This window comes from Lepisosteus oculatus, chromosome 7 (assembly GCF_040954835.1).
Source record: "Lepisosteus oculatus isolate fLepOcu1 chromosome 7, fLepOcu1.hap2, whole genome shotgun sequence".
In the NCBI taxonomy this organism is placed as follows: Eukaryota; Metazoa; Chordata; class Actinopteri; order Semionotiformes; family Lepisosteidae; genus Lepisosteus; species Lepisosteus oculatus.
In genome coordinates this window covers 55739142-55760681 of record NC_090702.1, presented here as the reverse complement: position 1 = coordinate 55760681, position 21540 = coordinate 55739142, and the positions used below count along the sequence as shown (strand labels likewise).

The 21540-nt window shown below is 46.2% G+C and overlaps 2 protein-coding genes across 7 annotated transcripts; both read right to left on the bottom strand.

Annotated features, from left to right (window-relative positions):
* Positions 1 to 1051: 1051 nt before the first annotated feature.
* On the bottom strand, positions 1052 to 5519 carry ckap4 (cytoskeleton associated protein 4). 2 transcript variants are annotated; one of them, XM_006633118.3, is made up of 3 exons: positions 5411 to 5519; positions 4643 to 5219; positions 1052 to 2652 (listed from the first exon to the last, which is right to left on the bottom strand). In XM_006633118.3, exons 2-3 carry the CDS (start codon positions 4946 to 4948, stop codon positions 1318 to 1320), a joined length of 1641 nt encoding a protein of 546 aa, XP_006633181.2. In that variant the 5' UTR covers positions 4949 to 5219; positions 5411 to 5519; the 3' UTR covers positions 1052 to 1317. The 2 variants fall into 2 exon arrangements, with proteins under 2 accessions (XP_006633181.2, XP_015207338.2); XM_015351852.2 differs by having other exon boundaries at positions 5367 to 5457.
* A 2529-nt stretch (positions 5520 to 8048) lies between these two features.
* Positions 8049 to 19839, bottom strand: LOC138240837 (uncharacterized). Of its 5 annotated transcripts, XR_011190119.1 has the most exons (7): positions 19255 to 19829; positions 15347 to 15483; positions 13012 to 13152; positions 12358 to 12393; positions 10874 to 10958; positions 9669 to 9901; positions 8049 to 9364 (listed from the first exon to the last, which is right to left on the bottom strand). XR_011190119.1 is itself a non-coding variant. In XM_069192839.1 (6 exons), exons 1-6 carry the CDS (start codon positions 19313 to 19315, stop codon positions 8635 to 8637), a joined length of 507 nt encoding a protein of 168 aa, XP_069048940.1. In that variant the 5' UTR covers positions 19316 to 19839; the 3' UTR covers positions 8049 to 8634. The 5 variants fall into 5 exon arrangements, 4 of the variants coding, with proteins under 4 accessions (XP_069048940.1, XP_069048938.1, XP_069048937.1 ...); XM_069192839.1 differs by lacking the exon at positions 9669 to 9901 and having other exon boundaries at positions 8049 to 8681; positions 19255 to 19839; XM_069192837.1 differs by lacking the exon at positions 9669 to 9901.
* Positions 19840 to 21540: the final 1701 nt, after the last annotated feature.

The window sequence follows — 21540 nt, the reverse complement described above, 5'->3', positions numbered from 1 at the left end:
CCTGCTGCTGGAAGAGGTGTTAGTGAGGCCAGCAGGGGGCGCTCACCCTGCGGTCCACGTGGGTCCTAATACCCCAGTATAGTGACGGGGACACTATACTGTAAACAGGCGCCGTCCTTCGGATGAGACGTAAACCGAGGTCCTGACTTTCTGTGGTCATTAAAAAATCCCAGGGCGTTTCTCAAAAAGAGTAGGGGTGTAACCCCGGCGTCCTGGCCAAATTTCCCATTGGCCCTTACCAATCATGGCCTCCTAATAATCCCCATCTCTGAACTGGCTTCATTACTCTGCTCTCCTCCCCACTGAGAGCTGGTGTGTGGGGAGCGTTCTGGCGCACTATGGCTGCCGTCGCATCATCCAGGTGGGGCTGCACACTGGTGGTGGTGGAGGGGATCCCCATTACCTGTAAAGCAGTTGAGTGGAGTGTCCAGAAAAGCGCTATATAAGTGTAAGCAATTAATAATTATTATTGTTATCCCAGAGCTTCCCAGCCCCAGTCCTGTAGGAACACTGTCTCTATCCCAGCGCTTCCCAGTAGGAATTCCTACTTCCCGGTCCTGTAGGAATACCATCTCTATCCCAGGACTTCCCAGCCCCGGTCCTGTAGTCTGTCTGTCAGTCATTAAGGTAAACAGCTTGAGTAGAGGCGGCTTACAATTCTCTATGCTGGAGGTGATGGGAAAAGTTGAACTTGAAGTATTTTTGAAGCACTTCAGAGTGACTGAGTTTGAGGACTGAGTCCAGAAACAAGTCAACCAAAAGTCTAAGCTTCAAAATCAATGAAAAATTGCCGGTTAGCAGTGGGGATTCAGAGAACAGCTAAGCTAGAACACAACCAAACAGTGGTGCCGCAGGACAGGGCTATCCAGTCCTGCAGGGCCAGTGTGTCTGGGAGAACTGGGAGACCTGGGAGAACCTGCTAAATCTGTCCAATGACACTGATTCAGCCCGTTAAGAGCCGATTCTCACTGAAGACCTGCAGGTTCACCAGGACGGAGCAGCACTACCCAGAGCGCTAAAGACAGAACGGTGGCCGATTATGCAAAACAGGTTTTGTGGTAAAACTTTATTTTGTTAGAAAATTGTTGGTACACAGCCTGCAAACTCATCTCATTTTGTTAGTTCCGAAGGCCCTGTACCTGAGCTCATCCTGCAGCTCTTTGCAGTGGCTCTGCATGTTGAGAAACATTCCTTTCAGACAATGCGACAGAAACAAACCTACAGTGCGGTCCGAATGCGTGGCTTCAATTCAAACAACAGTAGTCCACCTTCTAATGCTACTTTAACTGTGTGTGGCAGTGAAGCCCTAGGGCTGTACTAGACCTTCTCCTGGACTAACTCTAGTTTAATGGAAAGTGCCTCCACAGAAGCTTTAGTTTCATCCATGAGAGTCTTGAGGGACCCGATGTCCTTCTCGTTCGTTTCAATCTTTACTGAGTAGGCCACGAGACTGTCTACTGCAGTCCTCAGCCTTTGCAGGTCATTCTTGGCCTGGCTGACAGAGGCCTGCAGGTCCCCGACGCTGTCCGCCACTGTCTGCCCCTTCATGGCCTCCTCCAGCGTCGCCAGTCTTTGCCCGTGCTCCACGGCCTGTTGTTTGTGGCCCTCGTCCAGGGATGACAGCTCCTTTTGCGCGCGGTCTTGCGCTGAGACTGCGTTTTGGAGCTTGTCCAGACTGTTCTTCAGCACGCCGAGATCACCGCTGAAGGCCTCCTGTGCCTCTGTTATCTTCCTCACGGCGCTGAGCACGTCGGTGTCCTCCGCTCCTGAGCCGGAGGGCCTGAGCGTCTGCAGGTCCCGGCTCAGCGTGGCCAGCGCGCTTTCGTGCGAGTCGTACTTGGACAGGACGGATTCCAGCTTTTCGGACTGCTCAGCGGCGGAGGCGACGAGAGACTCTGCGCTCTCCTCTACAGTTTTTAACCTGAGCTCCCAGTCTTCTCTGCCCTGAGCGGCGCTGGCGGTTTTAGCCTGCAGGTTTTGCTCCAGGGCTCGAAGGGTGGCTGTGGCCTCCTGGAGGCCGTCCTCCAGGGTCTTGACCTGTCCCGACAGAGACTGGAGGAAGGCCTCAGTGGCAGACAGGGACTCCCTGAGGGAGCTGGTCGTGACCTGCACTGCGGCCTTCACCTCCTCCATCTCCTGGACAGTGGACTCGGCCTCCCTGGTCCTCGTCTGAAGCCGTTCCTCCAGAGAGCTTACCTGCGCCTTCAAGGACTCTGCCACCTCGACTTTACCCTCACTGCTGGCGCGCAGGTCTGCCACCGCCGTCGAGACGGCCAGAAGCTCGTGCTTCAGCGCGCTCAGGCCTTCAACGGCCTGCACCTTCTCCCTGAGGGTCTGCACCTCGCTCTGCGTTTCGCCCTGCACCTCGGTGAACGCCACGACGTTGTCGTTAATGGACTTCGTGAGCTCCGTCAGTCTCTCCTCCACGGTCTTTTCCAGGGATGAGAAGTCTCTCTCCCGGGCCTCCTTCACGTCCCGAATGCCGTCCGACAGGTCCTTCAGGATCTCGTTCTGCAGCTTGTGGAGGACCTCCTCGATCCGGCGGGTCTCCGCCTCGCCCTTCCTCACGGCCCGGTTGGTCTTGTCCAGCTCGCTCTGGCCGTCCTTTAAAGAGGACTCGAAGCTGCCGACCGTGAGCCTCATGGTGTCCACCTGCAATGACAAAGAGCCTGTTACTGCGTGGCATCCCAGACCGTAGCGGGCATTCAGCAAGCCTGTGCCTGACCAGCAAGCACTTGTATCCCAACGGTCCTGTGAAGTCTTAGCAGGCATTTTGCAAAAACACAAAAAACAACAACAGTGGAAGATTACAAAAGAGAGGAGGCCCCTCAGCTCATCTAGCCTGTTAATTAGCTAATTAGTCTCATTTCTTGATCCCGAGATCTCACCTGGCTTCCACCACATGAAAGCTCAAATGAGTGCGAGCCTTGTGGGTCCAGGGGAACCCCTGCTGGCAAACCTCAGCACTGACACGCAGAGAACAGCCGAGTGTGACAGGAGGATTATAAAACATTACAGAATAGTGCAGGCGTTCGCTATTCCTGGTAAAAGATCTACAGTCCCAGTAGGCTTTAACTTCACTTTGTTTTAACTTCAGATTTGTGAGTGCAATGAATTGTTGCATGCTTCTTACACTTTTATACTGGAAGACTTTGTAACCATTAATGTGGTGTGGAGATGTGAAGTCGCTGCTAATTTACTGTTCAGAAAATTGTCTGAAATGTGATGCCAGCACTGTGGTTTGGCTGAGATCTGGCTTTGAGCAACAATCATAATAATCATCCCTTGCAACTTTATACTACACTTTTCACCCAAAAGGATCTCAAAGCTCTTGACACCTTGGGGGAAATTCACTGCAGCCCCTCTGCACAGATCACGTGGAGGAGTGAGAAAATCACTGAATGAGTTAAGGGGAGTTTTAGGCAGGAGCCTAAACAAACCTGGAGTGGATATTTAGTCAGGACAATAGGGCATATCAACCCTGCTCCTCTGAGAGATGCAGAGAAATACATTATATTATCATAGCCCTTTTTTTCCCAGTATCTGAGATAAGATAACCAGGAAGGACTATGGTACCTACAGAGTTGAGTCAGCCATCCCCACCTCGATTTATTCTATCTCTGACGCATTCAGAACCGCACCAGGTCACAGCCCTTGAACCTGACGGTGAATACACACTACTTGATACAATTATTTCTTCAGCAGGAAACCTTTTTCACCTCCTGTGATAATCTGAACTCCATTAAACAGAACGCATCGTTCTAACGGGGAGAATCGTCTGTCTCTACAGTACACTGCAGTGCGCTCTTAATGCGCATTGCTAACGAAGTCAGCTCAAGACCACAGTCAGCCCGAGTAATACAGATACCCCCCTTCCTCTGCAGGCGCGTTTCACCGTCACTCGGTTACTTCCACGATCTCGCGTTTTCCACCGTGATTTTAGAGAAGACAGATGGGAGTAATAATGATATTAGTGCAACAGATCTAAATCCACAAATCTACTGTGGGGAAGAAGATGTGAAATTAAGAGTGATTACATATCGCACTGGACGATTAGAACAAAGTTCAGAGACAAGAGGGGCTGGTCGTGCCGTGTAGCCGGTTCGTTAGGCAGTAGGTAATCGATCCAAGGACCTCTTCCAGCCGCCTAATTGATGATTATATAAATCCCTTTTAAACAGAAACAATCTAGACACCCGAGAGGTTTGTTGTGTATATTATTTCTACGCGTAAATCTGATTAATAGATCCCTGGACTTGCTTTGATGCAGACGAGGAAAATCGGATACCGACCAGCCCGCATTCCTCCCGTTACTCAGAAGTCAGTTTAAAACACAGTACTTAGCGCACATTAACTCAGTGAACGTTTAACTCGGATAACTTTTATAAATTGCACAGATTCCACTTTGCAGATACCGGAACAATTAATACGGTATACATTTCAGTAGGCTTCACTTTTTTTAACGCATTTCTCAAAATCCTCAACTCGCTTCCGAGCTCTCTCCTCCCACGTTCCCCAGATGACTGATCCCCCTCAGGCGACCTCTTGTTTGGTTCGGACCTGATCCAACCCGCCTGTGCCCCCTTCAGTCAGTACCTGGTCGGGACGCGGCGGCAGGAGTCTGGGGGGGTGGGGTGCTTACCTGCTGCAGGACAGCCTCCACCGTCTTCGCCAGCTCCTCGGTTCTGGCCGCCGCCGCCTCCTGCCTGCGGCTGGTCTGGCTCAGCTCGTCCCGGACTCTCTGCAGGTAGAAGCCGGCGAGCCCCGCCGCCGCCGCCACCAGCGCCAGGTAAAAGGCGGCGGTCAGCGCCCGGCCCAGGAGCCCCGGGCCGGCCGGGCTGCTGACCCCCTTGGCCGCCTTGGGGCTGCGCTTCGCCACGTCATCAGGCGGCGGAGGGGAGCTCTTGTCGCCGGCGTTGGCTTTGGTCCTCTGCTTCGCGGAGGTCATGGTCGCTGGGCAGAGCGGCTGGGCTGCGAGTCGGCGGGCGGACCGAGCGGGTCGGGCGAGTCTCGGGAGGGACGGCGGGCGAGTCGGCGAGCGGACGTGTCGTCTCTCGTCTTCTGCCTCCGCAGCTGGAGTGTCTGCAGAGGAGGGGCAACAGCGGCCCGGAACGCAACCCTCCAAATTCAACTGGGCTCTGAGTCCGACTAGCCCCGGGGGGTCTCCACGGCTGCAGAGCTTCCTGAAGCCGAAATGCGAGCTGTATCCGTGGCCGGGTCTGGCCGTGAGAAACAAAGTCGCACAGATTAGCAAATAAACCTTCAGTCGTGATTTCGTGACATTTCAAGATTTTATGAATGAGAGTTGTCTCTTGTTTGCAGAGAACTCCTTCATTACATTCTGAAACAAAACAAACCTCCATTACCTTCCGTGCAGAACAAAAATCACAACCCTGGTGTCAATTTTTACCTGCAGCAGTCGTTTTATTACTAGTATTCAAGGTGTGCTTTTTGTGATGTTTTGTGGCGAGTATTAACAGTTTTATTTATTGTCAATAACAAGGGTTAGAGGCGACGCCTCGCTTGATGACAAAGGGTTAAAACAGCGCGATTTGTGTCAATCCGCCAGCAGTCCGTGAAGTTTCCGTCTCTCAGTCGGCTGCTTTGTGAAGTTTCAGTGCCGGGGTGGAGCGCAGATGTTACACCCCTCCACCCCTCTTACGTGGCAGCGCGGAGACAGGAGCAGGGAGCTTGAGCGCATGTCGCCGGCCGATGCGGGTGTTCCCCGGTGGGTTATATTGCTGCTTTCTGCCGAGAGGTCCTAGTGGGTCAGTTGCAATGTAGGAAAAGCAGCGTATTAACGGGGGGGTCGTCCCGTAGCGATTTTGTTGGCTGCTGAAATTAAGCTCCGCACTGAAAACCTCCTCTATTGCAGCGAACCCAGAGCAACAGCTGCAGCCCTCAAAATACGGCACTGGGTACACCTCCCGCTACAGAGACTCAGCAGTTCGGTGGAGTAGTAGGAGGGACTCTGGCCCGCACGGGAAAGTTGGCAGAACCTCAGTTTCATGTTTGGTGCCGTGCCGTGAACAGGATCAGCTGGCCGGCCTTTTTTCGAGGCGATTCAGCGAGCACCTGGGGAGGATCCCGCGACAGGGCCGTACTGACTCCGTGCTGGTTCGTTGCCATTGACCCAGTGATACTCAGGCCCCCACGTTGTGTGGGGAAGAGGGGAAAAATCTATTTGAATGTAACGAATGGCATGATGGGAGGATGAAGGCGGGCATTTTGAAACTCCTAAAGAACGGGAGATTCCGCACTGAAAGGGGCGCGTTTTTTTTTGTGCAGACGTGGACATTTAATCGAGAACCACTTTTTGGTAAAAGTCCCAAATTCGACTTAAGTCTTAAAAAACAATACCTGCCTGTAAAAATGCTAAGAAATTACAGAGGGTAAAATTACAATTACAAAGAAATGACAAATGTAGGTGTTATTAGAGTTCCAAATGTTTTGCCCACATTTAAAATCACCCAAAATAATGTCACGTTTTCCTGATAAGTACAAACAGTAAATTAATCATGATAGTTTTGGCCTGGTAGCACAATTCCAGGAAAATAAAGGAATACCCTATCAAAATAGCTTGTACCCTTGTCATTCATTTCCTGTAGTCTCTAGAATAGTTCTCAGGGCTTTGCCCTAGTGCTTCAAATTGGTGCCCCTAAACCATGCAGGTTCCCCAGTAAATGAAATGGGAATTTCCTAATATAAGATAAGCAAGCTCTAGATTTATCAGATATAATACTTATCAGATTACCTATCCAGAATCCTTTGCACAATGCAAGCTTTTGAAGAAGACGAGGATGATGGATGATGCTCATAATGTTGCTTCTTTTTTTCTATTTTCTCCTCCATTTTCTCTCTCTCATCTTCTAGTCTGTCTTGTAATCCCTATATTTATGCTGTGGTCAGTGTTATGGAAGCTTCTTAACAATGGCGCATCAGAGTTGAATGCTTATTCCCTAATATGGCAAACCTAATGACTCTGAGTAAAGTCAATCAGCAGGCACCCTTTGATCATTTGTCTCTTTCCTGTTTTTACTTGACAGCAAAATACACTTTGTCCTAAAAACACATTTGTGGGATTTCCCGTATGTATTCTGGTTACACAAAACGTAGAATATTTGCAGAACATGTATGTTGCAATTAAACTGGACATAGTTTAATACATATATGGTAATCTGTATGAAGAACCCAAAGGATAATTTCTAAATACAGTATATACTGGCCCTGAAATGCTCAAGAAGCTTCCCTACAAACTGACATTTCTTGGTGATTTTGAGCATGGCAGTTTTGCACTACACTGGCTGGAGAGAGACTAAGTAGCCACAAGTAAACCCTGCAGTGCAGGGCGCTGTGGAACAGTAAATAACAAATGGAACTAAAATATTATCACGTGTGAGAATGTGTGTGCTTTGACCTGCCAAGTATCTCTCTGCTTCACTTCTGTCTTCCTCAAGAGTTTCCGCAGATTCTTATCATGAGTGTTTGCAACAAATACTGAATATCCATCAGTCCAAACAGGGTGACGAAATGAAAGCTGTCAAAAGTCCGCACCTAGAATCCATACAGCACGAATCTAAAGTGAGCCGATGAGATTTTGTTTCCACATAAATGACTGTATGTGTAAAACTGTAATAAAGTTCAATTTGACTAAGATTAATATTTTATTCTCTGTGGCAACTTCTGTCCACTGCGACAGGCTAGAACATGAAACGTCCCCATTCGGCAAGGAACTGGGGGCGATTCCTTCCCGCGAAATCGTGCAATACTACAGCGATTCACTGATTTCACAGTGATTTGAACAGTTCCGCAACTGTGGACGCAACTGAAGCGCTCGTTTGACAGTTTCAGTACAATACTACGTCTGCAGGAGCAGAAGAGCGTCCGAGTCTGTTGGTGTTTACCTGGTGTTGCACAAGGCAGCAGCTCCCTCTACTGCTGTATCTACACAGGCTGCTGTGAAGAGGGGGACTTACACCTCCCCGCCGCAACCCATCCCTGGGTTTTACGCGCACTGTGACCAAGGGAAGACCCATCCTGCTGCACAGTTAAAGCGGTGAATTGCAGTACTATTTTATTTTGAAAAGAAGAGCAAATAAATAACTGTTAATACAAAACACCCAGCTACTCAGCAAATGTTGAACAGGGTTACAGGGGTACATTGTTCCTGGATCAGAGTGGTGTCAGAGTGAAAGAAGAGGGAACAACTTGCCACACACTTACAGGAAAATACTATTGAGGCCACTGTGATATGAGGTATGACCTGTGCAGTTTTCACATTTCGCTACCATAAAGTTTGCAGCCATGACACGGTATCACCTTATTGATCAATAGAACAAATGTTTTTATAGGCAAAATAACAAAGCATTAATCAAAAACATAAATATCTGCATACTGAATTTTGCATTTCAGAGGCATCCTCAAACTAGGACATATTGTATTTAGTCTGAGGAACTCACTACAGGATCTTCCCCAAACCAACAGGACTGCAATATCCCTACAATCATGTCCGGATCACTGAGCCAGACTCTGGTGTCCAAGGAAGATCAGGACACGGCCCTCTCACGTGGCAGCAGCTCAGAGAAAGAGAAGGGTGACGATGTTCCTTCTTTCAGCGTCTCCTCTGTTTCTCGTTCACAGTCGAAGAGCCTGTTTGGCATGGCTGGTGAAGGACATTGTTACTAAAGTGAAAACAATTTACATTTCATAACACTGGACAGTTAATAAAGCATTACTATCTAACAGGCTCCTTGTCTGTTCCTCAGGCTGGGATAGGAGTTCACACACTGTATTATTGAGAGACAAGCTCTCTGTTCTTCAGGCTGTAACAGAAATATACGAACATACTGGGATGCAGCCCAGTTAAATTCCCTCCCCGCTTTCCCAGTAGGACTGGGAGTTGTTGTGATTCTGGCAGGTGTGGGAATTCTGGATTTAGATTAGTTATTTAAGGGAAGAATGTTTCTCTAATCCCAAGGTATTTCTCACAGTGCAGTAGGAAGTGCATCATTGTCACTGAGAGCACAGCCTGTCTGGTCTGCCTGTGTCCAGTTCCTTTGGCCAGGCTGTGGTCACTGGGCCTGTCCTCTCTGGACAGCCAGGTCTGCCTGTGTCCAGTTCCTTTGGCCAGGTTCCTGGTCACTGTGTTTTGGAGATGACCAATGTTTCTTCTGTATAATCACTGTTGGTGATTGGCTGTGACTTCATCAGGTGTCCTGTGCTTGCCCACCCTGCAGGTCCTTCAACGTGGCTCTGTTGTAGAGTATTTCATCTCTGGAGGAATCAGGAACCGACTCATTTAAGAATGTCCTGGTTTGTGATAGTAAGGACCTACCGCTCATCATCTCAGATGCATTCCTGAGGGCTTGAATAAAAGAAGCAGTGCCAGGGTTATGGTTCAAGGCAACATATTTTAAATAATCTTAAAATCCTAAATCTTTAAAAGCTGTAGTAGCTTTTCTGCTACATCTAATAAATAACTAAATTGTACATACAGCTTGAGGTTTTGTGAAAACACACAGATTCATTTTTTTCTCCTTCAAAATTACCGATTCAGAATCAAGTCCTTCACTTTTTCCAGTCCAGTCCCATTCACGTTTTCCACTTGTTCCGTTATGTTATTTAAAAGATCCTGAGGGGTTGTGCGTACTGTCTACTCCAGCAAGTACCTGTAGATCTGAATGCACTGTCTCCAGCCCCCAGCTGTAATGCGAAGCGTAATTCTGGACCCTGTGCAGACGGTATCATCCGGGAGCAAGTGGAAAAGGACGACATGGATCAGGAGGGGGTGACAGACAGGGGGGCGTGACGATGGTGAGCTGGTGCTCGGGGGGCGTAGCCAGGGCGAACAAGTCCAAGGAGTCCAGGAGGGAAATCCGGGATGAAGTCCAAAAGTCCAAACCTGGGTGATCCAATCGAGATGGGACAAAACAGAATTAAAAACTGAAATGGGACCCAGTACAGGGACAGGGAAATAAAAGCAGGATGACGAGGCCAGGCGCTCTGAGTCAGGACGGCGATAGGAGGCCTGTGCCCTTAGGCCACAGGCGTAGGGTGGTAGGCGGACCTCCAGGGGTCTGTCTTCCAGTGCAGAGCCCAGAGAAGCGAGAGTGCCCGGCTTAAATAAGGAAAGGCAGGACTGGGGGCAGGTGCACGGAATTAGAGAAATACAAAAGAGCCGGAGCGCCCTTAAAAGGAGGGATTACGATCATGACACCAGCCCTGGAAAGATGCAGGCTCTTGAAGTTACTGCTTTAGTCTGGACAAGCTTCTTTAAAGAACCGGCTGCAGGAGGGCTTCAGAACAATTAGCTTATTGTCACGATCGCAAACCTCTCCTCTTCAGGGTGCTCCAGCCCTTCATCGTTTGCCTCTTCCCCGCACCTGTTCCTTGTTTCCACCCTGTTTCAGTTCACTCACTTCACTCGAGGCTCTGCACCTGATCTCCGCGTCGTGTGAGCCCGGGTCCTCGTGGCGCCTGGCTCCATTATGTTTTTAGCTCCCTGCGCCTGTTCCCTCCGCCGGTCCCGACCCGGCACCTGTTTTTAATCCCTGGTTTTCGGATGGATTACACAGCCATGGACCTTTGCTTTCGTTTTGGATTCCCCCTTTGGATTTCTTCTGGACTGTTTGCCTCGGCCACACCTCCCCCGTGCACCAGCGCACTTTGGACACCCCCCCTGTTTTCATTCCCATATTCCTGCATGACTTTTTCCCCAGTGTTTCCTCACAATTCTGGATTGTGTCGTCCGCACAGGGTCTGGAAAGAACTGATCGTGACACTTATAGCAAGTAACCCAGATAGCCTGGACGAATGACCCTACTTGTTTGTACGATGACACCAAATTACTGCATGTCCTTCCATCAGTACTCACCCTGCCTGTCTGAACTTGTTGAATGTGACCAAGGACAGCACTCCAATAATGAGCAGAACGGCAACCACACCAGCAACCCACAAACCTGGAGAGAATAACGACAATTCCCATAATAACATTAAACATGACAAAGCACAGCGTGAGACATTCATGCATTAACATATCATACCATTATATATATCATCATGCATTCATTGAATTTAACTTGAAGTGTCTTTTATGTCAGGGAGATAACTGTTAAATATGACCTCTCTCTCCTGATTGTGAGCCAGGTCTATTAATGCTATTCGGCAGCTGGGGTGCAGTCGTCAGTTTCTGTCCCTTTTAAGATTGAAACAGATATAGGAGGAACAAACCGTCTGGATTACCTCTGGATTGTTTGCCTCGACCACACCTCCCCCGTGCACCAGCGCACTTTGGACACGCCCCCCTGTTTTCATCCCCGTATTCCCCAGTGTTTCCTCACTACTTCGGATTGTGTCGTACACATAGGGTCTGGAAAGAACGCTTTCATTACAGAGGGAGCCTGGTGTGCTCACCCCAGGGCTCTGATGAGCTCTCGCTCTCCTGGCCTGCACAGTGCATCCTCTTTCTCCTCTCTTTCCTTTAGTGTAGACTTTTTTTTAAAGATCACTTTATTGGTTACATACAATTTCTTGTATTATGAATTTGTCTTTTTGCAGACCCCAAATTTTTGCTTAATGGACAGAAAAAAATGTCCATAGTGAGTTTTCCCATCAGTTTCCCATTTTATTTTGCTGCTTTGAACAGAAAATTAACAGCGTGTGAGAAAACAAACCCCTTTTAGTTTAGGTATTGTGGGTAACAGTGCATCATAATATTAAAATTACCAATGCAAACAAGTTGATGAGTCAGAGAACACAAATTTGTGCACATTTTACTTTACTGAAGTACATGCAAGTTTGCAACATTAGTAACGGCCAAAGCTGTGTGCAACAAATCAAAGAATTTATTGTTTCTGTAAACTAGGTCAGAATTCTGTGCTGCAGTTCACAAATTTGCTCTGCTTCAGCATGAAGGCTACGATGTCTTTTATCACAATCTAATATTTAAATGAAGGCTATAGCTACAATACAGCTACAAGCTAGACTGTGCTTTACATTGTGAAAATTATCTGGCTTTCTATACTTTTTGCAAACTTATGTCTCGTTTTTCCAAACTTTTCCAGATCTAAAAGTCAGCCACTTTTAATTCCAGACTTTTCCAGACTTCCCAGACCTGCACAAACACCCCGGATAAACAGACATTACAAATGGTAAAGTGCACACAAAACACACAAACAAAGGCATGTTAGATGTGCAGGGGGCTCCAGTGCTTTTAAAGGGTTTAACTTCCATTAACCATACAAACCTAGTGTGGCAGAGATGCAGCAAGCCCCCTCCTCTATGTGATACACAATTTTAATCAAGAATTATTAGAAGGATACGCTTCTGAAGACTAACATCTCGAAATCTGTAACTTACCAAGAAAGCGTAGTTTCCTTTTGGGCTCTTCAGTGACTAACAGAAGAGAAGAGGAGAAAGATGACTGAAGGTGTTAGATTGAAAACGAATGATTGCCATAAAGACTGAAGCTGTTCCTTCCCAAACAAACCTTTGCTTTCTACTGTATACACTTCTTAAAAGACCACCCTACTGATGCAAACAAACATCACACAAAGTACTTCACACGGATAGAAAGAAGGCAAATCTTTATGCCATTGTGTAACTTCATTCTAACTAACTCCCCTAGAGCTTGTCAATGAAAAATGTTCAGCTATTTCTGCTCGCCAACGCTGCTCATGAGCACCGAGGTCCTGTTTGGGGCAGAGAGCACGCAATGCTGACCAGACGAACAAAGCCAATGTTCAGGGACAGCAGTCTGACGGGCAGACCTGCCAACGGACATACTGCACCATGGCAAGCAGGGAAGGTTTCTCACTTACCTAAAAAGCGGAAAAAATACTCCTTCTGCAACAGAAAAAAAGTCATTTGTTTTTGTTTTGTCTTGGAAGAACTGTGTATAGGCAGTTGCACTCATACAGCGAGACCTAGGCCTTAATGAGTTTGATGGAGCATTGAGCAGCTCAGATCCTGCTGGACACGGGCAGGTGGCTCTGCAGCATGGAAACTGCTCACCTTGCTGCACTCGAGGTGCAGGGCGATGCTTACGCACGCATCCAGGACAATCTTGCGCTGAGACAGCTGCACCACTGGGCTCATGAATTCTGCAGTGGAGTTGTAAAAATAAGCCAGCTGAATGGAGTTGTTCTCTAAGGCCTGCAAAACAGGATTGTTTGACCAGGTTCAGTCTGTAGCTCTTGGTAGGTGTTAAAGGTTCAGATGCACCTAGTGAAAAACCAGTGGATCAAGCTCAAGTACCTACTGTACTGTATGAATGGAAGGTTTTTGTTCTGCTGAATGCAATAATATAGTCATGGGTTAATTGTGTCTGCAGTGCGTAACTTATAAACACGGGTTCAAGCGGGGAGCTGTCAGTGTGTGAGCCGCACAGGAACAGGAATTCCTGCTGAAAGGTAAAAAGGAAATTAAAAAATCATATTTTAGCTGTTGGGCCTCTTCAGATGCGACAACCCACAAAGCTTCTGTAGATACTTGTTCATTTTAGCATGGAATGCTTTTAAAAAATGTTGGAGATATATGCATTTCAAATGAATGGTGTTCTCGGGATTTAAAGGAACACTGCAAGATCCCATTTTTTAAATGACCTGGAAGCAGAAGGATGGTAAAAAAGAGAGAGGTCACTGAAGAAACTCAGGAAGGCTCCTGGCCCAGACTCCGTTTCTCCTGCTTCAATAAAGTACTGTGCAGATCAACTAGCACCACTTTTTACAGACATTTTCAGTGAGTCACTGGATCTTTGCACTGTTCCTGCTTGCTGTAAAAGTTCCACCATCGTACCTATTCCGAAGAAGTCCCAGATCAAGGATCTAAACGATTACAGACCGGTTGCACTGACTTCTGCAGTCATGAAAACCATCGAAAGGCTCATGCTAGCCCACATTAAAAGCATCACAGATCCCCTGCTGGACCCCTTTCAGTTGGCCTACAGAGCCAATAGACCTGTAGATGACCCAGTCAATATGGGCTTGCACTACTTACTTCAACATCTGGACCATCCGAAGACCTACCCCAGGATAGTATTAGTAGATTTCAGCTCTGCCTTTAACACTATTATTCCAGAGCTCCTACAGGCTTAGCTCTCCCAGCTGACCGTGCCAGAACCCATCTGTCGGTGGATTACGAATTTCCTGACAGACAGTAGACAGTGTAAGCACACGTCAAAGACAAAAATCCTCAATATAGGAGCACCACAGGGCTGTGTGCTCTCTCCTCTGCTTTTTTCCCTATACACCAATGACTGCACCTCAAATGCCTGCTCTGTGAAGCTCCTCCAGTTTGCAGATGATACGACACTAATCAGTCTTATTCATGAAGGTGATGAGTCTACATACAGACAGAATCAACTGGTAGACTGGCGTTCTCAACACAAGCTGGAGCTTAACACCCCAAAAACTGTGGAGATGATAGTAGACCTGAGGAGACGCACCCCAACTCTTCCTCCAATATTCATTCAAGGCTCAGCAATCACCACGGTTTCGTCTTTTAGGTTCCTGGGTACCACAATTTCTCATGATCTCAAATGGGAAGTCAACGTCACCAAGAAAGCTCAGCAAACGATTTACTTCCCGAGACAATTAGAAACATTTGATCTGTTGCAGGAAAGGATGATCCAGTTCTATACAGCTCTCACTGAGTCCATCCTTTCCTTTTCCATTACTGTCTGGTTCGGCTCTGTAACCACACAGGACAAGAACAGACTCCAGCATGTCGTTAGGACAGCTGAGAGGATCACAGGCTGTGACCTGCCTACCCTCCAGGACCCAGACGCGTGCTGGCAGGATCATTGGGGACTCCTCTCACCCTGGCCATTATAGTTTTCAATGTCTCCCATCAGGGAAAAGATTTAGGTCAATTGGCACCAGGAGCACAAGACACAAAAACAGCTTTTTTCTTCAGCAGTGACTCTCATTAATCACCCCTATTAATCACTGAACATGACTTAAATTGTGCTATCAAAATTGAATATTGATTACATACTTTACAGCCACAGCATTACTTGCATTAATAATCTCATTATCTGTATATGGATATTTATTATGGACGGTTTATTTATCATTTTCAAATATCTGTATACATGTATATGGTTATCACACGTAGGTAGAGTTCTGACACAGTCTTGAAGTTCTGAAATGTATATCGTGTGTTATGCGTCTATGTCTATATGGTATGTCTGTATGTGTATAGTGTATGAGCGACTCACCAAGTCAAATTCCTTGTAAGTGAAAACTCACTTGGCCAACGAAGTGATCTATCTATCTGAACCCATCTGGCCTCATCCCCCCTGCAACACTCCTCGTTCTCCCCTGTCTCTCTCCTCTTCCTGTCTTACCGACACCGAAGACCAGTCTTGGTCACAGGAGTCCAGGCCCATGCCAGCCTCCTCCTCCGTCCCGATCACATACACGTCCCCCTTCCTCATCTCCTCACACGACTTCTGTCTCACCACAGGACTGACTCCAAACCAACCTAGGAAGACAAGGCCTCGTTGTTAAATTATTCCTTTTTGGCACGAATTCGTAAACTCGGATCCAAAGGGGGTGCAGTTATTGCACAAGTGAAAATGTTACAGTATATTGAAAATACTCACTTCTGTAAGATGTTGCTGGAGGCTAGGGGTGATTGAGGAAAGAAGTGTGTTTTCCCCCCTCAGAGTTATTAAGGCCTTGATTCCCCTCTGTGCAATCTACATTTTCAATTTGAGTTGGAGTATTGCACCTTCTTTGGTACAAATGGAAACACTTACTGTACATTTCACAGAATGAAACCACCTGGTACGCTCTTAAATTGTTCAAGGATGGGTCTGAGTTAAACGGGTTCCTCCTGGTTATAACGACTGTGTTCACATGAGCTACAAACTGTAACGTCATCATGACTGAACCCCATTCTGCAGCTCTGGACTCGGTCACCAACACTGGCCGCTGTTCAGCTGAGCTCTCGGTAGCTTCTAGGTGCTGTCAGTGCACAGCATGATACAGATTGTTCATACACCCACATGACCATTGGTATCTCGCAATTATGAGATCATTTCCTGTGTCATAATTATGAGATACCACATGAAATACATCAGATGAAAATAATATTTTCCCTGATGCTAGCAATGCAATGCCACACACTTGTATATTTCCTTACTTAGGCTTTTAGATTATTGCTACTTGTCGACTGTTTTGTTTATAAATTGAATGTTAAAACTACTTAAAAGTTTTAATTTACAATTTCATTACATTCAGTTTCATTTTAAAAATTGTTTAACATAATAGTTTACTCTTATTTTTTACTGATTTTTAGATTTTATACTGAATAAAGTAGAGACTAAGACAATAAAGACATTGTGCTGATTTATTTATCAACCATGAGACTTTTTCCTTTTGTCTCTGTGCGGAACTGGAAAGTGCAGCTCGGGGAACATTACCTCACTCAGTTTGCCTGTCTTGAGGCACCGAGACATAATATTATTATTCCTTACGTTTATATCACGCTTTTCTGGACACTCCACTGAAAGCTCTTTACAGGTAATGGGGATCCCCTCCACCACCACCAGTGTGCAGCCCCACCTGGATGATACACCAGTACTCTCCCCACACACCAGTAGGGAGGAGGGAGGAGGGTAGTAGGGAGGAAAGCAGAGGGATGAAGCCAGTTCAGAGATGGGGATTATTAGGAGGCCATGACTGGTGAAGGCCAGGAGGAAATTTGTCCAGGACTCCAGGGTAACACCCCTACTCTTTTCGAGAAACACCCTGAGATTTTTAATGAGAGTCAGGACCTATTTTTATGTCTCATCAAAAGGATGGCACCTTTTTAGAGTACAGTGTCCTTGTCACTATACTAGGGCAACTGGACCCACACAGACTGCAGGGTGAGCACCCCCTGCTGGCCCCACTAACACCTCTTCCAGCAGCAACCTCAGCTTTCCCAGGAGTCTCCCATTCAGGTAATGACCAGGCTCAAACTGCTGAGCTGCAGTGGCCTGCCGGTTGTGAGTAGCAGGGTGATACAGCTGCTGGTTGAAATACAGACTGCATTAGTCCTCACATTAAAGAAATAATATAATTTCTTGATGCATTAAGGATCAGTAAAAAAACACCATCTTTTACATGGAGAGCATATGACTACACACAATTAATTGATTTTTCAGATACAATAAAACAATACTTTTGCACTTGAATGCTTATTTATTCTGCCATAGTAGCAGTACTAAGCTATTCAGTAAAGAAATAGTGTGTCAAAAAGCTCACTCCTCATAATTTCTATCCTTTTATTTCATTTTGTTGATGCGGTTTTGCACATTACCTGTTACCTTTTTGTTGTTTTGCATATTGCCTGTTGTTTTTGCACACGACCTGTTGTCCCTTTCTTTTATTATACAATTGTATTGTTGTTTTTTGTACTACTTATCTGAGAGCTAGCTAAATAGCATTTCATTAAACCATATACCTGTAAATGGGTATAATGACAAACTTGAACTTGAATGAGTCATTGCTTTCACATGTAAACGGATTATGAATTGTAAAAGGTCACAGCAGCTAACTGGGAATGTCCCTCTGCCTTTAACCAGGAGAACGAACTGATGCTGTGTAGACAGGAAAGGCAGCTCTTGAGTGAAGAACCCACAAATTACACAAAGAGGAAGTGCTTGTTTTAACAAAAATTAGTTTTTGAATGCATCGCTGACAAACAAAGGTGGGACAGAGAGTTCCCGTCATGAAAGCTCCTTCCAAATGAAAGCAGACACCTCTGAGATGCACATTCACCCAGGTCATCTGATTTCAGTCAGACACTGGAGATAACAACTTTATCACTTCATCGCTGGCAAACATAACGAACCATGTCAGCTGCTCCCCAGGTGTATGTTACTCCACATGTGAATTAAATCACCACTGACAGAAATAGACACAGGGAGGCTTTATGAGCGACGTGAATTACTGTAATCAATCCAATATTTTTGCATTCACATTTAAAGAAAATCATGACGCTTTGGGTTATATGCAAACTCCACACGAGGTGTACAGGTTGAAAAAGCAGATGCTAATTTTGAAAGAAGCTGTTGTTTTTTAAATGCTGTAAAAGACCCTCCCTCAGTGCTCCGGTTCATGAGCCCTGCTCTCTTGAAAACCAGGCTCCTCTCGTTTACAGTCTCTTAATTGTGTAAATCTCCCACCAAGGCCTGTGGCCTGTAGAGGTCGAATACACCACAGCCACAATCCTGCTCCTACTGTACAGGCCTGACCTCAGAGTCAGGACACCTGTGTGAGCAAACCGGAGGAAAATGAAAAAGGGCGTTTTGAAACCTCTTTGAAGAGAGGGGTTTTGAGAAGAGGCTGCACAAGTGAAAAAGTGAGCTTCAGGCTCAGTGAGAAACAATCAGTCTCCTTGTCTGGGCTCAAGGTGAACGGGGAGGTTAGGGCCCTGGGTTTAAAACTGCAGAGCTAGGGGTCCCAGCTGCAGTGGACACATCAGGCTGGCTGACATGCACTGTTACAGAAGTCACCCTAGATCAGTCCTGCTCCACAGCCTGTCCCCCCTCTGGGCCTCCGGCAGGGCAGTACCAGGAGATGGTGTGAGAGCCGTCTTCAGGCTGAAACGGTTTGCAAAGCACTCAGCTTACCCAGAGTCTTTATTTTTCAAGATGCACCCTGCGCTATTCCGGATCTATCAGTACGTGTATAAACTCAAGCTCAAGGCCCTGTAGCTGAAAGGTAGGAGGTGACCCAGCTGTTTTTCTCTTTATTACAGAGAGAATCATTCCGAACCTCTAAATCATGGTGACGCGCCTCCATTCTTGCTGAATTTGGTGGCGCTTCATAACCCCAATGCAGCCTCTTTATCACAGCCAGGTTTTCCTCGAAGGCTCGTCCCCCCTCCACCCGCACCAACACGCCGCTATTTCGCGCCTCCCCGCCTCAGTCAGCAATTAATAGAAAATCATTCACACGTCTTTACAAACAAAAAAATGCAAATACCAAAATCTCATGGTTTCTTACAAACGTCTCTCCCCGGCTGTTACCGTAAGCACCTCGTTCAGTGTGCAGCGATCGGGCGAAACCGCGCAGCAAACTTGTGAAACTCATTGGCATTGATGAGGGGGCCGAGTGCAGCATAATACAAATAAATCTCTCGCACAAAACAATTGACAAAACTGTGCTTCTGTTTTGTCCCTGTTCCAGTCTAAACAAGCAAGCAGCTGCAATATGCCTATCTGCACACTTCCCACGGCGAGAGGGCAACGCTTTTCCTTACCTGAAGTACCGCAGTGGAGCACAAGGAAAAGTAAAGACCGACGCAAGAGCAGGCTCTCCATCGCGAATGAAAGGCGATGTTGTGAATGAACGACAGAGCACCGATCAGACTGTACGCCCGTTTCACTGTGGGACAGCTGAACAGGGCAGCTTCCTAAACCCCGACCTGACCATTATCACTCCTGCCCTGCCCCTCACCGCGCTGCCCGGGGCGAATCCGCTACAATATACAACCTGACTCTCATACAAAGCGGCGTTTCTTGCGTCTCAACTCGATACATGAACACAGTGTTTTTTTGTTTTTGCCCTGATCACAAACTCAAGACGAAGAGTCTTCAGTCAGATGCTGTGTTCAACGAAAAGGGCAACCAGGAAGTATTTTTCTTTGCTTAAAAGAAATGAAGATTGCATCATTTAGGCTACCTCTATTTTGTTTGGAAAAAAAAAACGTGCTATGGTATCTCGCAATTGCGACTAAGTATCTCAGAATTACAACCTCATATCTCGCAATTGCGACTTTTTGAAAACCTTTTTTAAAAAGCCCACCGTCCACTATTCCTTCCGGGTACTATGGAAGCCTCACTGGCGGAATTGGGATTCCATAAAAAAATCGTTTAATTAATTTGAGTTTTTAAGTCGCAATTCTGAGATATAAAGTCGGAATTCTGAGTTTTTAAGTCGCAATCGCGAGATACCATAGCGAGTTTTTTTTTACTCCCTGGCGGAAACGGGCTTCCATAATTTTGTATGCAAGTATCAAATAAAATAATAACCCCTTGTGTTAAACTGCATGATTAGAGTGGAATTTTCCACCCATAATTCAGAGGCATCCTAGCGAAGACCAGTCATGGAACTGTTACTCTGACTACAGAGCCTGGGTGCTGGGTTAGAGACTCTGGACTGTTGACCTGCAGCATGTCCTGCCCGTGTCCTCAACCTGCTACAGAACCTGTGTGCACACTGCCTGCCGTTTCCCTGTCTCACACGGAGTGCGGGTTCACTGTACAAAAACAGACCTCTGCTTACACCACCGCAAGCAGGATGTGGCAGAATTATTATATAATTAGAATTGTCATATAATTATTCCAACCAAAAATCAGCTGTCAGCAATTTTAGCACTGAAATCCATTTTTTTCCATGCATCCATTCTGTAACCACTTCATCCGATTCCGGGTCACAGGGGAGACACGGCGGAGCGGGAGCGATGGGCGCAGAGCAGGATACACCCTGGATAGGACACCACTCCGATGCAGGGCAAAATTTTCAAATAGGAGGAAAAAAATCACTCGTCCTAAACCTGACTTGTGCCCAAACTCCAGCACTGAGCTTAAAAATTGTCTAAGTAGTGTGTGAATGCTAACCCTAACCCTACCTGGGGTGTCAACTGAGCATTTCCGCTAACTATATCTGAGCCTCTCTGGGTATCGTATTTTTAATATTCTTTTTATTTGTTTTTAATAATAACAGTAATTGGTGTTAATAATAATAATAATAATAATAATAATAATCAGTAACAACAATCTGGTTTCCAGCATACCCATCATTAACAATCAGATAGCCAGCAAGGAAGCATCATGTCCAGTGTTACAAAGAAAAAACAAATGACAAAATAATGTAATGTGGCATATGGGAACGGCACTGTATAGCCCTCCAATTCCAAAATACTACTGGGGAAAAAAAAGTTACAATAGAATTGATGATTTTCCATGTAAGGTGACCAGATCTTCCGGAAATGTTCAGGTCTTGAATGGAGATCAAATGTTAGTTTTTCTAGAGGTAAAAATGTTGCTACTGTACCTGAGAAAGCCACATTTCAACCGTCGGCATCTTGGAGACAGACCATAGTAGCAATATACATTTCTTCGCAAAATGAACCAACATAGAAAATAAACACTCTGAGACTTTAGCAAATTTAACAGTATAATCGCTATGTAGAAGATAGAGGTCTGTAGACATAGTGAAATGTACTGTATACCAAAAATATCTTCAATGACAGAGTGCACATTACTCCAGTAGTGTTTAATTTGTTCACACTGCCAGAAGAGATGAAAATATATGAGAGTGGCACTTAAAACACTGATTCGATCTACCTGGGTATATCTTGTGCAGACGGACTGGGGTTAAATACAATTTATTGAGAAATCTGAAATGGAGCTCTTGTATGGTAATAGAGGTGCATTTTGGATACTGCTTCTCACAGATTGTCAGCCACTATTCCTCAGTAAATGAATGTCCCGAGTCTCAATACCAGGTAGTTTTCAGTGGTATGTATGATGATCTACAATTA

Coding starts and splice junctions, on each gene's coding strand:
- ckap4 (XM_006633118.3), bottom strand. CDS start 4,948: ATGACCTCCGCGAAGCAGAGGACCAAAGCCAACGCCGGCGACAAGAGC. Junction 2,653..4,642: donor TGGAGGCTGTCCTGCAGCAG/GTAAGCACCCCA, acceptor TTGTCATTGCAG/GTGGACACCATGAGGCTCAC.
- LOC138240837 (XM_069192837.1), bottom strand. CDS start 19,315: ATGGAGAGCCTGCTCTTGCGTCGGTCTTTACTTTTCCTTGTGCTCCAC. Junction 12,394..13,011: donor TGCACCTCGAGTGCAGCAAG/GTGAGCAGTTTC, acceptor CTCTTCTGTTAG/TCACTGAAGAGCCCAAAAGG. Junction 9,365..10,873: donor AACAAGTTCAGACAGGCAGG/GTGAGTACTGAT, acceptor CTTTTATTCAAG/CCCTCAGGAATGCATCTGAG.